We start from the raw sequence: 15107 nt of genomic DNA, 5'->3' as shown, positions 1-15107 counted from the left end.
CTTTGCTGTATCCCATAAGTTTTGTTATATTCTATTTCCATTTTCATTTGTCTCAAGGTATCCTTTGGTTTCTCAATTGACTCTGGTTGTTTGGGAGAGTGTTCTTTAGTCTCCATGTTATCTGTGAATTTTCTAGTTTTCTTACTGGTAATTGATTTCTAGTTTCATGTGGGAAAGATGCTTGATTAGGTTTGGGTCTTAAATTTGCTAGGATTTATTTTTTGTCTTAATATATGATCAGTCCTTGAAAATTTTTCATGTGTACTTGAGAATTTTTCTTTAGGGATGAAATGTTTGTAAATGTTGGGTAAGTCCATCTGGTCTACTGGAGCATTTAAGGACAATGTCAATTTTAAGTTGACAACAACTGAAGATTGAACATATTCTAAAACTCTTTGTTTTTATTCCCACCTCCTTATTTTATGGTTTTGATGTCAAATCCTGTATCTTTTAATCTTTCATATCTCTTAACTATTATAAGTAATTATGGTTATTTTTTATACTTTGGTCTTTTATATTTCATGTTGCTTTTGTAAGTGATTAACCCACTATCTTCACAACATTAAGATATTCTGAATTTCAGGGGCGCCTGGGTGGCTTAGTCGGTTAAGCATCCGACTTTCGCTTAGGTCATGATCTCGCGGTTCGTGGGTTCGAGCCCCGCGTCGGGCTCTGTGCTGACTGCCAGCTCAGAGCCTGGAGCCTATTTCAGAGTCTGTATCTCCCTCTCTCTCTGACTCTCACCTGTTCACACTGTCTCTCTCTCTCTCTCTCCTAGAAATAAATAAAAATATTAAAAAAAAAAAAGATATTCTGAATTTCACTATGTATTTGTTTTTACCGGTGAGATTTATACTTTAATATGTTTTCGTGTTAGATTTGTGTTCTTTTGTTTCAGCTTAAAGGAGTCCCTTTAACATTTCTTGTGAGGCATTTCTTGCGTTGGTGAATTCTAGCTTTTGTCTGGGAAACTCTTATTTGTTCTTTGATTCTAAACGACAGCTTCACTGTGTATTGTTGTTTAGTAAAGTTTTTCTTTTCCTATTCTTTGAATATACCATGCCACTGTCTTCTGGCTGGAAAAGTTTCTGCTGAAGAATCTGAGAATCTCACGAGAGTTCCCTTTTATGGAACTAGTTGTTGATTTTTTGCTACTTTTAACATTCTCTTCTTATCTTTATTTTTGAGAGACAGAAAGAGCAAGAGCAGGGGAGTGGCAGAGAAAGAGAGAGACACAGAATCCAAAGCAAGCTTCGAGCTCTCCCAGAGCCCGATGCGGGGTTCGAACCCATGAAACATGAGATCATGACCTGAACCAAAGCCGGATGCCCAACCGACTGAGCCACCCAGGCGCCCCCTTTTTGACTTCTCTTATATGGAAATTTCTGGGCTTCCTGGATACGGGTTTTTTTTCCCTCCAGTTTTGGGGACGTTTTCAGCTATTATTTCCTTAAATAAATTTTCTGCCCCTTTCTTTTTCTTCCCCTTTTGTGATTTGTATAGTGCAAATGTTGGTCTGCTGTATATTGTCTCATACATCTCTTAGCTGTGTTCACTTTTTCCCCTCTGCTCTCATTGGGTGAGTTCCATTGCCATGTTCTGCAGATTACTGGTTCTTTCTGCCTCATCTGTTCTGCTGTTGAAGTCCTCCAGTGTATTTTTCAGTTCACTTACTGTATTTTCTGTTTGGTACTTTCTTATACTATTTTTTTGTTGAGATTCTAACTGTGTTCATCCATTCTTCTCCTGAGTTCGATGAGCATCTCTATGATTATTATTTTGAACTTCTTATTAGGTAAAATCACTTGTCTCCATTTCATTAAGAACTTATTCTAAGGTTTTATCTTATTGTTTCATTTGAAACACACTTCTTTGTGTGTTTTTCTTTTTTTTTTTTTCAATGCTTAGTTTTGAGAGAGAGACAGAGAGACAGAGTGCAAGCAAGGGAGGGAGGGAAGAGAGAGAGAGGGAGACACAGAACCCCAAACAGGCTCCAGGCTTTGCACTGTCAGCGCAGAATCCGATGTGGGGCTCGAATTCACGAACCACGAGATCATGACCTGAGCCGAAGTCAGAGGCTTACCTGACTGATCCACCCAGGCGCCCCACTTTGTGTATTTTTCTTCATTCTCTGTGTTGGTTTCTGTTCATTAAGTAAAACAGCCACCTCTCTGCTATTGGAAGAATGGCCTCGTGTAGGTGATGGACCTCATCATTCAACCCTGACTTGGCCCTTGGCTGTCTGTCAGATTTTTATGATTGTCTAACCAACCTCTTTTATTTTTAGTGGCTTTCAGTAGTTGAGGATTTTCTAAGACCTATCACTGTCCCAAGGGGATGATCTCCTTCAGCATCTAGATTCAAGCTAATTGGAAGGGAGCTCCTCAGATGGTACCTCTTAAAGTATGCAGATATGTACAGTCCTGTGAGACCGGAAGCAGAAGTCATGCTGGCTTGGATCATTCTTTTTTAATATGATTACTGAAGGATAAATTGTCTTCTAAGTACTGTTTTCTGTGTGTCTGAAAAGTTTTGGTATATTTGGTCTTCATTTTTACTGAAAGTGTTTTCTTAAGTTTCCTGGATATTTTTTCCCTCGATTTTATTTGGAGATGTGTTATTTCATCTTCTATTTGTGAATTTTCAAAATTTCTTTATACGATTGATTTATAATTTCCTTCCAGTTTGGTGGGAGAACCTTTTAAAATCTCTTCTGGGGAGGCTTTCACGTGTACTTCTGAAGAATGTGTTTTCCGCTCTTTTTGAGAGGATTGTCTTATATTTGTTAGTCTGGTTACTTGATAGTGTTATTTTTATCTTATTTTTCCCTTATTTGTATTCTATCAGTTGTTTTATCCATTACTTAGAGTGGGATGTTTTTAAAGTCTCTAATTATTGTTGATGTGTGCACTTTTGCTTTGAACTCTCAGTATTTGCTTGAGACTCTTCATAGCATATAATTGCTTGGACATATGTCTCCTTTAGTGATGGACTGTTTTCATCATATTATGTCTCACTTTATCTCTAATAACATATTTTGTGTTAAAATGTATTTTGTCTGATATTACTATAGCCTCACCAGCCATATCAATACTATGTACTTGATCTTTCCCTAATTATGCCTTTGAATCTAGTATGTCTCTTGAAGACAACATGTGTCTGGATTTATGTATTTTCTACAACCTTCCAATTGCTGCTTTTTGATTGGATTTTTAAATCCATTCCCAGTTTTCTGTTATTATTGATAGGGCTGGATTTACTCTTGCCATTTTACATTTTGACCATTGTCTGCCTTCTACCTTTTTGAACCTGTAGTTCTTTTATACTATTGCCTTCCTTTTCATAAGCGAATATGATGTAGCATAATATTTTAATTTCTACAGTGACCATTTCACTGAATTATTTTCATAATGGTTGTTATAAAATTTACCCTATCAGACTCTACTTACTCCCTCATCTACAGTAAAATATAGAAACATCCTTCATATATAAATCTATTTATTCTGCTGTATGTTTGTGATATTACTTTTGTACATGGTAGATCTGTACATATTTAAATTCCAACAGTACATTGTTGAATTACTACTTTATATAACTGGATGTCTTTTAAAGAAACTGAGAGAAGAAAGGATAGCAAATATCTCTTTGTGGAATTGTTATATGAACTTTCTTATTCACCATTTCTGCTTCATTTCATTTGCTACTGTGGATTCAGGTTCCCATCCAGGGTCATTTCCTTACTCCAGTTTACCTTTGTTTTTCTGCTTTGTTTTGCCTTCTTGTCAAAAATATTTAATTTCTATGGTTACAGACCCAATAGTATAGTTACATACAATATTGATTGTCACATGGCCTTGGTCAAATATTTAGGAGAAGAAATACGTCTTATCCTATAGCACAGTGACTATTCTCCTGCCTCCTGGATTGTGTGTCTCTGATGAGAAGTCAGGTGTTTATCTTACTGGAGTTCCCTTTTATGTGATGAATTGTAGTTCTCTTGATACTTCAGAAATTTTCTTTCATCTTTGTTTTTTAATATCTTTACTGGAATGCATTTTGATGTGGATCTCTGATTATAGCACGTGGAAATTATGTCATGTTGAATTTGCATATTTTCCTCTAAATTTGCAAGATTTCACCATTTATTCACTGTGTTGAATAAATTTTCTGTCCCTTACCCTTTCTTCTCTTCTTTTGATATTCCTGTTATGAATATGTTGGTGCAGATAATGGTATCTTTCATTTATTTGAGGCTTTGATCAATTTTCTTCATTCTTATTTCTGTTGTTTAGATTGTATTATATCTACATGTTTATCAATTCTTTCTTCTGTAAGCTTCAGTGAGCTGTTGAGCCCATCTAACGAATTTACAGTATAGTTATTGTAAATTCCCAAATTTAGAATTTTCATTTCATTGTTTTCTGTTTGTTATATTTTGTATGTAATGATGTACCACCACTACCTCCCTTTATTCCGTAAATGTGGTTCCCTTTGTTTTTAGTTTATTTTTGAGAGACAGAGAGGAGGGGGGGAGAGAGAGAGAGAGGGAGAGACAGAATCTGAAGCAGGTTCCTGGCTCTGAGCTGTCAGCACAGAGCCCAACGCGGGGCTCAAGCTCACAAGCCGTGAGATGATGACCTGAGCCAAAGTTGGATGCTTACCTGAATGAGCCACCAAGGTGCTTCAGTGTGGTTTCCTGTTGAACATATTTATAATAGCTGCTTTGAGATTGGCTAAATCCAGTATGTGGATTCTCTTGAGGGCAGTTTGTTGCCTCTTGTTTCTCCCATGTGTGTGAAATTTTCCTGCTTGTGAGTCTATTTCTTTGAACAAAAACATATATTTTAGATATTTTGTACTGTATCTGATAGGACTTCTTGTTATTTTGCTTAGTTGTTTATTTGTGAAGTGACTTGATTGAAAACACGCAAGTCTTTTTGTCTTAGAGCATTCTCTTGCTGATGTCTCTTGTCAGAGGGCTCTGCCTTGGGCATGCCCACAGTTCTTAGAATGGCAGTAGTGTTGAGGGTGCTCTTTGAGTGTCTCTGTGATGATTAATTCTGGGTGTCAACCTGAGTGGCCTCAGGGATGGCCAGACTGGTAAAACAGTATTTCCGAGTGTGTCTTGGGGGTTGTTTCTGGAAGCAGCATTTCACTCAGTAAAGAGATCCACCCTCCCCAATATGGTCAGATATCCTGTAATGCATTGAGGGCCTGAATGAAACAAAAGGCAAAGAAGGGCAAATTCTCTTTCTGCGCTGGGACGTCCATCTTCTCTGGACAGAATCCATGCTCCTGGCTCTGGGGCCTTCAGGCTCTGGGACTTTCACCACCAGCTTTCTCATTTACAGGTCTGTAATCTTTCACCTCCCCTAGTTCTCAGGCCTTTTGACTCAGACTGAATTATACCACTGGCTTTCCTGGTTCTCCAGCTTTCAGAGAGCAGACTGTGGGACTTCTTGGCCTCCATAACTACAAAAACCAGCTTCTTTAATATACTCCTTCCTTTGTCTGTGTAGCTCTCATGCATACATATAGTTACTGGTTCTGTTTCTCTGGGGAACCCTAATTAACAGTCTCTTTCATTGATTTCTGTGTTAACCTGTCTGCCTTCATGCCCAACGGGCATCCCAGTGAAGAGCCCAGTGGGGAGCTTGAACTCATGAGGCTGAGATCAAGACATGAGCGGAGATCAAGATCAAGAGTCAGACGTTTAACTGACTGACTCCCCCGCCCCGGCCCCCCTCTTCTCTTACTTTTGGGTTTAATTTTCTCTTCCCTAGTTTTTAATGGTGGAAACAGCTGAGGTATCTAAGAACTTTCTTATGCAACACAAGTATATTTTTGTGTGTTTGTGTATATTTCTAACACAAATACATACGTGAAATTTATTTTGTATGGAATATGTATTATAAATAACACATTTAATATATGTATAAATTTCATACATACTGAATTTTGTATGTGCGTTTGTGTACACATATATCTAACACACATAAGAAATTTGTGTTGGATGAGAAGGAACATCACAAATTAATGGCTTCAGCTGCTTCCCCTTTAAGAATCTAGAAAAAAAAGCAAATTAAATCCATAGTAAGCAGAAGAAAGAATTAATAAAGTTTTACGTAATGTAATTCCAATCAGAAAAATAAGTAAGAAAATTAGTGAAACCAAAAGCTAGTTCTTTAATATCAGTAAAATTGACAGGATTCTAGATGAGACAAATTACTATTATTTTTTTTAATGTCTATTTATTTTTTTATACTTGAAAAAAATTTTTTTTTTAATTTTTGAGACAGAAAGACAGAGCATGAGCTGGGGAGGGGCAGAGAGAGAGGGAGACACAGCATCTGAAACAGGCTCTAGGCTCTGAGCTGCCAGCACAGAACCCGATGTGGGGCTCGAATCCACGAACGACAAGATCATGACCTGAGCTGAAATCAAACACTTAACCGACTGAGCCACCCAGGCTCCCCTAATGTCCATTTATTTTTGAGATAGAGACAGAGTGCGACTGGTGGAGTTGCAGAGAGAGAGGTAGACACTGAATCTGAAACAGGCTCCAGACTCTGAGCACAAAGCACCAAACACTGGGCTCAAACTCATGAACCATGAGATCATGACCTGAACCTAGGTCAGATGCTTAACCAGTTAAGCCACCCAGGCATCCTGAGTCAAATTATTAATATCAAAACTAGGAGTGCAATATCATCAAAGATTCTACAAATACTACAAGTCAGATAAGGAAATATTATGCCCCTAACCTTATGAGTTCAACAATTTAGACAAAATGGACAGTTTCCTTCAAAGAAACAAATACCAAAGCTCGCTTCAGAAGAAATAGATAACCATTCCACAAAGAAGACCCAGGTACAGGGGCCTCATTAGTGAGTTCTGCCACGTGTGGAACAACACCAGTTTTACCAGACTCTTCCAGAAAATACAGAAGAAGGGTATACGAATTCATTCTTTGGGTCCAGCATTTTCGTAATACCAAAATTAGAGGAAGACATTACAGGCATACTGCAGAGATATATTAACAAATTTCAGAACCTATGTGGAAAATTTTATTTAAAAACAATTTTGATGAAACCCATTTTCATGATAGCTGTACCTCTAATGATGGAGGATTTTACAAGTGAAGGTAGGGGATTTGTGTAGCCGAAAAGCACATAGATATTTTCAAGCTGTTGCTCCTCTTGAATGGATTATATGATGGATGATGTAGTATCATCGGACAGTTTTCTTGAGTGTAGTCGTGTCTTCCTTCTTAGGAGATACATGCTGACATATTTGAAATAACAGGTCATGATGTCTGCATTTAATGCAAATAGTTCATGTTTAAGAAGTCTTTATATAGAGAAAGATAAAGCAACTGTGGCAAAAATTTAACAATTCGTGAATCTCGGGGGGAAGGATGCAAGTGAATATTTTATGGCTCAGGCAATCTCAGTAGTTTCTGTTTCTGATGTGGAAGTTATTCTATTTACATCTTGTCTCTACCAGGTGTATTTTGATAAGTGGTATTTTGTTAGTAAATAATTTGCTACATTTCTTTCAATTGTATATAAAGTTGAACAAAAGTAGCCTTTATGATTTTTTCATACCATGTTTCAATGGTTGTTTCTTCCTTAATTGATTCTCGATTTGCACAGTTGAGATTTTATTCCCTTGTTTTTGTTGACGTTAGCCTATGATTTGCCTCCTTTGTTACTTTTCAAAGAATCAGCTTTTTTTTTTTTTTTAAAGACTTTATTCCTTTCTACACCCACATGGGGCCCAGACTCACAACCTTGAGCCCCAGAGCTGCACACTCTGCCATCTGGGCCCTCCAGGTATCCCCCAAAGAAGTAGCTTTTTGATGTAACACTTATTCTACTGCTTTTCTGTTTCTGTTTCATTAACTTCTAAGTAAATTTTTGAAAAATAGAAGATGACCTGATCCACATATTCAGAGAGACCATCAGGCACCTGGGAAAACTGACTTGGAATGGTTCACTTTAAGGCATCCTTTAGCGAAACTACCAGACCTTAAAGATAAAAGTTTTATCTGTATTACTATTTTTTAAGCTTATTTATTTTTTTGAGAGTGCACACGTGAGCAGGGAAGGGGCAGAGAATCCCAAGCAGGCTCTGCACTGAGAGTGCAGAGGGCTTGAACTCACAAACTGAGATCTTAATCTGAGCCAAAATCAATACTTAGACTCTAAGCCCTCTGAGCCAGCCAGGCCCCTTTATCTATGTTATTTTAAATTTATTCTTGTATTTATATGTTTCTACCTTTATTTCTTACCTCTTTTTGCTTTATACTTACTTCTTTTACATTACTGTTGCCTTCTTCTAGTGTTTTTATTTTTTGAGTTAGGGATTCACTTATTTTTCATCCATTTTCACCAATACAAAACCAATACAAAAAATTTAATGCTATGAAATCTCTGATCAGTACGTGTATCCCACATATGCTTGTAAGTAATCTTTTCACTCGTTTTTTTTGGTTTAGAACTTAAGCTTTGGTTTGTGTTTACCTTTTCACCAAAGAGCAGTTTACTAGAGAGTTCACTGGTTTTGAAGTCCTGATGGAAAAGCTTGTTCTTTCCTAATAAGTTCTAGTTTTAGTACATTGTCCCCTGAGCATGGAACCTTTTCAGTTTTTTTTTTTTTTAATGTTTTGTGCACCCTTGAGATGTAAGTGTATTTTGTATTACAAGTTGTGATATTATAAAGTTACATAATAGATGTCTTCCTGATTGTTGTCGTTGTGCCTTTTACACTCCAAGCAAGGTCAGGTGCTTTCTTACTTTTTGACATACTCTTTTTATCAGTCTGTTTTATTTTTTCCTTGCTTCTCTAAGTTCTGCTTCATTAAAGTTGTTTGGTCTTTTGATACCACTCACTGTTATTTGCATATTCAGAGTTGTGGATTTAGCCTCTTAAAGTCTTGTTTTGGTTTTGTTTTCTGTCCTTTCTGATAACTAGATTGTATCTGTTTCCTTATTTTTTCCCTTTGCCTGGAATAATATTGCCTATTCCTTTGTTTTTAGTTTTTTGAGTCATTTTCTGCCTGTGTTTCCTCTTTATAGCAGAGATTTGGAATTTGTTTGTGACTGTTTGAAGTCATTTTATTAATTGGTGAGTTAAGCCCATTCATATTTACTGACACGGGTCCTGTTTGGTCAAGTTTCTGTCATTTTGTTACATTTCATGAGTGTATCATATTTACCGAATCATTCTGTTTGGTCTTTTGTCTTGATCATTTTGGAGGCGGTCAGTTATAAAACTTAGATGGTTTTGTTCTAGTAGTTACTTTTACAAAAATGTCTTTTATACTGGCCTTAGTTCATTTCCGTATTTAACCGTCTATTTAATTTTTCAGCTTTTCGTGATCTTCTTTAGACTATTCTCTGTCTCTCTCTGAGCTATTGCTTATTTCTTCCCTTTTTTCCTGTTTCCAGTAGGCTTTTTAGTTGCATTGTCCTTTTCAGTCTGGAATATATAACATTTGTATAGTACTCTTGTATTCTTGTTCTTAACTTTCTTTCGGTCTTAGACCTACACTGCTCAGCTTTTCTGCCAGTGTTTCCTATCAAATCTCGGTTGCTTGAAGTTTGTCCTCTTCCCAGGGATTCCATCATTACATTATTACCTGATTTCCTGCATATCTAATATGATTGGCTTCTTCCAGTAGCCAGGATACTATGGATCCAGGATCATGTGGCTGGATATGAAATGCTTGACTTCTATTTTTTTTTCTTGAAAATGTTCCTCTACTGAGCCTCGCTTTGTTTATTGGTGGCAGAGTCTCTTGCCATATCTGCATTTTTGTTTGCTTATTGAGACTTAATCTTTTTGCCCTGAAGAGATTTCTTCATTTTTAAGGTTTAGTAGTTTGATTTCAGCACATCTTAGAGAGGACTATTCCAGGAAGCTTTCCTGGGGTCATGCTGGTCCTTAAACATGTGGGTCAGGTCTTCTTTTACCTCTGGGCAATTTTCTGAGATTACAGTTTTTAATAGTATATTCCATTGCTTTCATTTTTCTCTTTAAAGAATAAGCTCATACATATAATTTATTTTAAAATATGTATATATTTTGCAGATTCCCTGTTTATCCTGAAATTTCTTTGTGATCCAGTTTTCTTTCTTTGGTTTTACTGTTATTCTTCTATCTGCCATGTTGTCATGCTTTTTTTCCATGCTGTTTATTCAAATTTCATTCAAGTCTCTTTTCTTTTTGGGTGCTCTTTTAGTCTGCTGGGACTGCTCTAACAAAACACACAGACTGGGTGGCCTAAGTAGCAGAAACTAACTTTCTCACAGGTCTGGAGGCTGTAAGACCAAGATGAAGGTGCCTGCAAGGTGCCCTCTGGTGAATCTCTCTCTTCAGCTTGCAGACAGCACCTTCTGGCTGTTTCCTCACATGGGTTTTTTCCTGCACACAGGGAGAGCCAGCAGGTGCTGGTGTCTCTTCTGCTTCTCATATGGGTATGTTTCCTATCCAATTAGTGCTATCCCTTGATGATGTGATTTAACCTTAATTAACCTCCTTAAAAGCTCTGTCTCCAGATGCAGTAACATTGGTGATTAGGGCTTCAACATATGAATTTAGGAGGGGGACAGTCCAACTCATGAGAAAGTTCTTGTAATTTGAGTTGTGTTCTAAGATCACTCTGGCCTTTTTATAGTTGTATTCCTCACCCTAATCAGCCCTTGCCTCTGGAGTTCCCATATCCTACAAACCCAGTCTGTTGGAGTCTTCGGGGATCTGAGCTGTCATCTGTCAGAACTAAGATGTCAGCTCTTTATTTTCCCTCTCACGGTGGGACTTCCCCTTTCTGGGAGTGATTCTTTTTGCATTAAATTATCTCTAAGCTCTCTGTCTCTTCCTCTACCTGTGGTTGCCACGGGCTCAAGCTAACTCTTTCCATAGCTGTGGGCTCTAGATCCTTTGTTTCCCCTGTATTTAAGTCTTTATTTCCTCAGTGGTGATTTGAAGTTAGTAGTGTTTTGTATTCCCTAGTTTTGCTGAAGTCATGGGTTGTTGATTGGTAATTTTATTCGTCTCCTTATATTTATGCTTAGAGGTATTTGGAGGATAGATGGAGACGTTCAGAATTTAGTAGCTGCCGTGACTCCTCAGATATCGGAATGCAGGTGTATGCTTGTAATTGTTTCCTTTCCTCTTTCTCCCTGCCAGGCTTTTTGTTTCTTGTTTTCATTTTTGTGTTTTTTATGTCAAACTGACGAAATAGAAAAAATAAGTACTTACAGTTATTTTCTTCCCTGGAGACTAGACAAGAAATCAAAATCCGCTGAAGCGTAAGGCATTTGTATAGATGTTGCATTCCAGAAGAAATGTGTCAGTATTTATGTGTATGGTTAATTTTTCTTATCTTTAGAAGTCTGGGAAACCGATCACCAGAAAGAAAGGAGCCAAGAAAACCAGCGTAAGCCTGTGTGGGAAGTTGCACGCATCAGTAACAAAACACTGACCAAGGAGCAAGGTATTCTAATAGGAAAACCATTTAACCTGGACACAAATTCGTTTTCTTCCCGAGAAACCCTCTGTCCGTGTGACTCCTGTGGAATGAGTTTCAGCTGTATTTCAGAATTATGTATCAATAAGAAAAGACATTTAGGAAAACAGACTGATGCATTTGATGCCTGTGGAAAATTGCTACTCAGTATTAAATGTGAGAAAACTCCTAGCGAGCAAAGTGATTTTTGTAAAAATGGGGGAACTTTCAGTCTTGATGAGAGCCCTGTTGGTCATGAGAAGATTCAAAGTGCAGAGCAAAATTTGGAATATAACATGTATCAAGAAACTTTCCCTGAAAAGGCAATATTGAGTACGTACAAGAGAGAGATGACTGAAGAGAATGACTCTGAATGTCTTGAATATGGGAGAAGTTTTTTTCGTAACTCCTCCTTCCAGTTACCTCACATGGATGCTTCCAAGGAAAATCACTGTGGATTTGGTGGTTGTGGGAAGTCTTTATGTGTGAAGTCAGGCCTTTTGAAACCCGATGGAGCACCTACGAAACATTCTGAGTGTCATGAGAGTGGGGATCGTTTCAGGGGTGACTCATGCCTTTCACAACTTCAGAAAACACATAAAGGAGGGAAACACTACGAATGTAATGAATGTGGGAAAGCGTTTTGGCACAAGTCCCACCTCACTCGACATCAAAGGACACACACGGGAGAGAAACGCTTTCAGTGTAATGAATGTGGAAAACCTTTTTGGGAGAAGTCAGACCTCCTGAAACATCAGAGATCACACACAGGAGAGAAGCCCTATGTGTGCAATGAATGTGGGAAAGCCTTCAGCCACAAGTCAACCCTCACGGTACACCAGAGAATTCACACAGGGGAGAAACCCTATCAATGTAGCGCATGTGGGGAAGCTTTTTACCAGAAGTCAGACCTCACCAAACACCAGAGAACACACACAGGGCCGAAACCCTATGAATGCTATGAATGTGGGAAATCCTTCTGGATGAATTCTCACCTTATAGTGCATCAGAGAATTCATACAGGGGAGAAACCATTTGAATGTCCTGACTGTAGGAAATCTTTCCGTCAGAAGTCATATCTTACACAGCATCAGAGAACTCACTTAGGGGATAAGCCCTACAAATGTAATGCATGTGGGAAAACTTTCTACCACAAGTCAGTACTCACCAGGCATCAGAAAATTCATACTGAGTTGAAACCTTACGAATGTTTTGAATGTGGGAAAACCTGCTTGAATTCTGACCACACAGGGCATCAGAGAATTCACAGGGGGGAGAAACCTTTTGCGTGTCCTGAATGCGGGAAATTCTTCAGCCGTAAATCTACCCTCTCTGAACATTGTAGGACACATACAGGGGAGAAACCCTTTGAGTGTCACGAATGTGGAAAAATCTTCTATAATAAATCGTCCCTAAGTAAACATAATAGGATACACACAGGGGAGAAACCCTACGGGTGTAATGAATGTGGGAAAGCTTTCTGCCAGAAGTCTCAGCTCACTCAGCACCAGAGAATCCACATAGGTGACAAACCCTATGAGTGTAACGAATGTGGAAAGGCTTTCTGTCATAAGTCAGCTCTAATTGTGCACCAGAGAACTCATACAAAAGAAAAGCCCTATAAATGTAATGAATGTGGGAAATCTTTCTGTGTGAAGTCAGGACTAACTTTACACCAGAGAAAACACACAGGGGAGAAACCCTATGAATGTAACGAATGTGGAAGGGCTTTCTGTGATAAGTCAGCTCTAATTGTGCACCAGAGAACTCACACAGGGGAAAAGCCCTATAAATGTAATGAGTGTGGGAAATCTTTCTGTGTCAGATCAGGACTTATTGTACATCTGAGAAAACACACAGGGGAGAAACCTTATGAGTGTAACGAATGTGGGAAATCCTTCAGTCAGAGATCATCCCTCAGAGTTCATTATAGGGCTCACACAGGGGAGAAATCTTGTCAGTGTAATGAATGTGGGAAAATTTTTTACCGTAAATCAAATCTTGTTAACCATCAGAGGTCACACACAGGCGAAAAGCCCTATGAATGTAACACATGTGGAAAAACCTTTTCTCAGAAGTCAAACCTCCTTGTACATCAGAGAACCCACACAAGAGAAAAACCTGATGATTGCAGTGGGTGTTAGGAATGTTGATCTGTGGCTGAGCAGCTGCTACGCTTCTGAGCACTCACTCTGTGGAGGAACCAGTGGTGACATCCTGAATGTTGAGTAACCTTTGTCCACAAACTGGCCTTATTTTACCCGAAGTAGACTGCAACACACACAGGACAGTATATTAAGTAATATTCCGTTCAATGTTCTCTAGGAAATGTGGGCATAAATGCTTGCAGATTTCTTGATTCTTTGTAAGGATTTTTTTTTTTTGTTTTTAAGCAAAAATACAAACTAGGTTATTTCAGAAAATCTTTCAATTGAGACCTACAGCTTGAGTGTTGTCTTTAGAAGTAATATTACATTGGAAATTGTCTTGTGGCTTTGATGCCATATTTGTCTTCAGGAAATGAGAAGTTGTATTTCAGGTGAGTATTGTGCAGTGTTCAAACAAACAAAACTAGTAAACTGAGAGAATAAACTTAAAAGAAGTTCCAGTAATACATAGAATTCTCATGTTCCCTTCCCCGAGCTTCCTCTAAAGATATCTTACATAACCAAGGTATATTCTCAAGCAAAAATGTGGACGGTACCATACTGCTGAGTCACAGTCATTCACACTTAAGCAGTTTTTACATGCACTTTGTGTGTATGTGAAGTTTACAAAATGTTGTCACTTATAGTGTGAGTACGCGTCAACACAGGCTACAAAATCAAAAAAGAATCTCTAATCTGTATTGCATTAGGATTACAAAGGAATCAGGATTTCACACAGGAAGTTTCCATTTGTTAATAACCATACCCTTTCTGCAACCCTAATCCTGGCAACTTGTGAATATGAAGCTTTTAAAAACCAGAGATAAATTGAATAATTCGGGCAACACCGTTAAATGCTTATGTGACATATCCCTTAAGTTTACAGGACTCCTGGATCTACAAATGATCTCTTCTTTAAACTATGTCTGTTCCCCATATGCATAGTGAAAGTTAATATGATTGTGAATCAAAAATAGACCCTCCTACTTCAGTTGTTAAAATATTAGGCACATCTCCCATGTATGTCGAGGCCTAGAGGAACCTGTGGAAAGGAGGCCGACAAAGCTACCATGTAACCATTTAAAAGACATAAATCAAAATAACAAAATGGAAAATAAAATGTGTTTTGTGCAAAGGGTTATCTAGTCCATACTCTCATTTTCCCTTTTCAAGTCATGGCGTGCCTTGAGTGTATATGTGAATCCTCCATCCCTCATACTCATTTTTGTACCAACCACTGTAAGTAACTGCCTCTAAGGCAGAGTTCAGAATAGAAGCCACAGACAGACTATATGACAGTCAGGGATGTAAACTTGGCTGTAAAATCAGGGGTCCAGTGTACCTAGAGACAGTTCTGGGCCTTTGCAGATATTTGACTATATGAGGAGGTTTGAGACTAGAGCAGAGCCAGAGTGAAGCTTTTCTGGACTGACAGGGTGGAATGGTGA

At 38.1% G+C, this 15107-nt stretch overlaps 1 protein-coding gene across 1 annotated transcript in view; it reads left to right on the top strand.

The window, feature by feature from the left end:
• The window catches only part of LOC144221407 (uncharacterized), a 29664-nt gene extending 14870 nt beyond the window's left edge, over positions 1–14794 (top strand). The window contains 2 exon segments of the mRNA XM_077751847.1: positions 11396–13629; positions 13631–14794. Coding sequence (XP_077607973.1) covers positions 11396–13629; positions 13631–13744 — 2348 coding nt within the window. The 3' untranslated portion in view covers positions 13745–14794.
• The last annotated feature ends 313 nt before the right edge of the window (positions 14795–15107 follow it).

Source organism: Crocuta crocuta, unplaced genomic scaffold (genome assembly GCF_008692635.1).
Source record: "Crocuta crocuta isolate KB4526 unplaced genomic scaffold, BGI_CrCroc_1.0 scaffold694, whole genome shotgun sequence".
Lineage (NCBI taxonomy): Eukaryota > Metazoa > Chordata > Mammalia > Carnivora > Hyaenidae > Crocuta > Crocuta crocuta.
The sequence above is the reverse complement of the archived record's forward strand: the minus strand, read 5'-3'. Positions and strand labels throughout refer to the sequence as shown.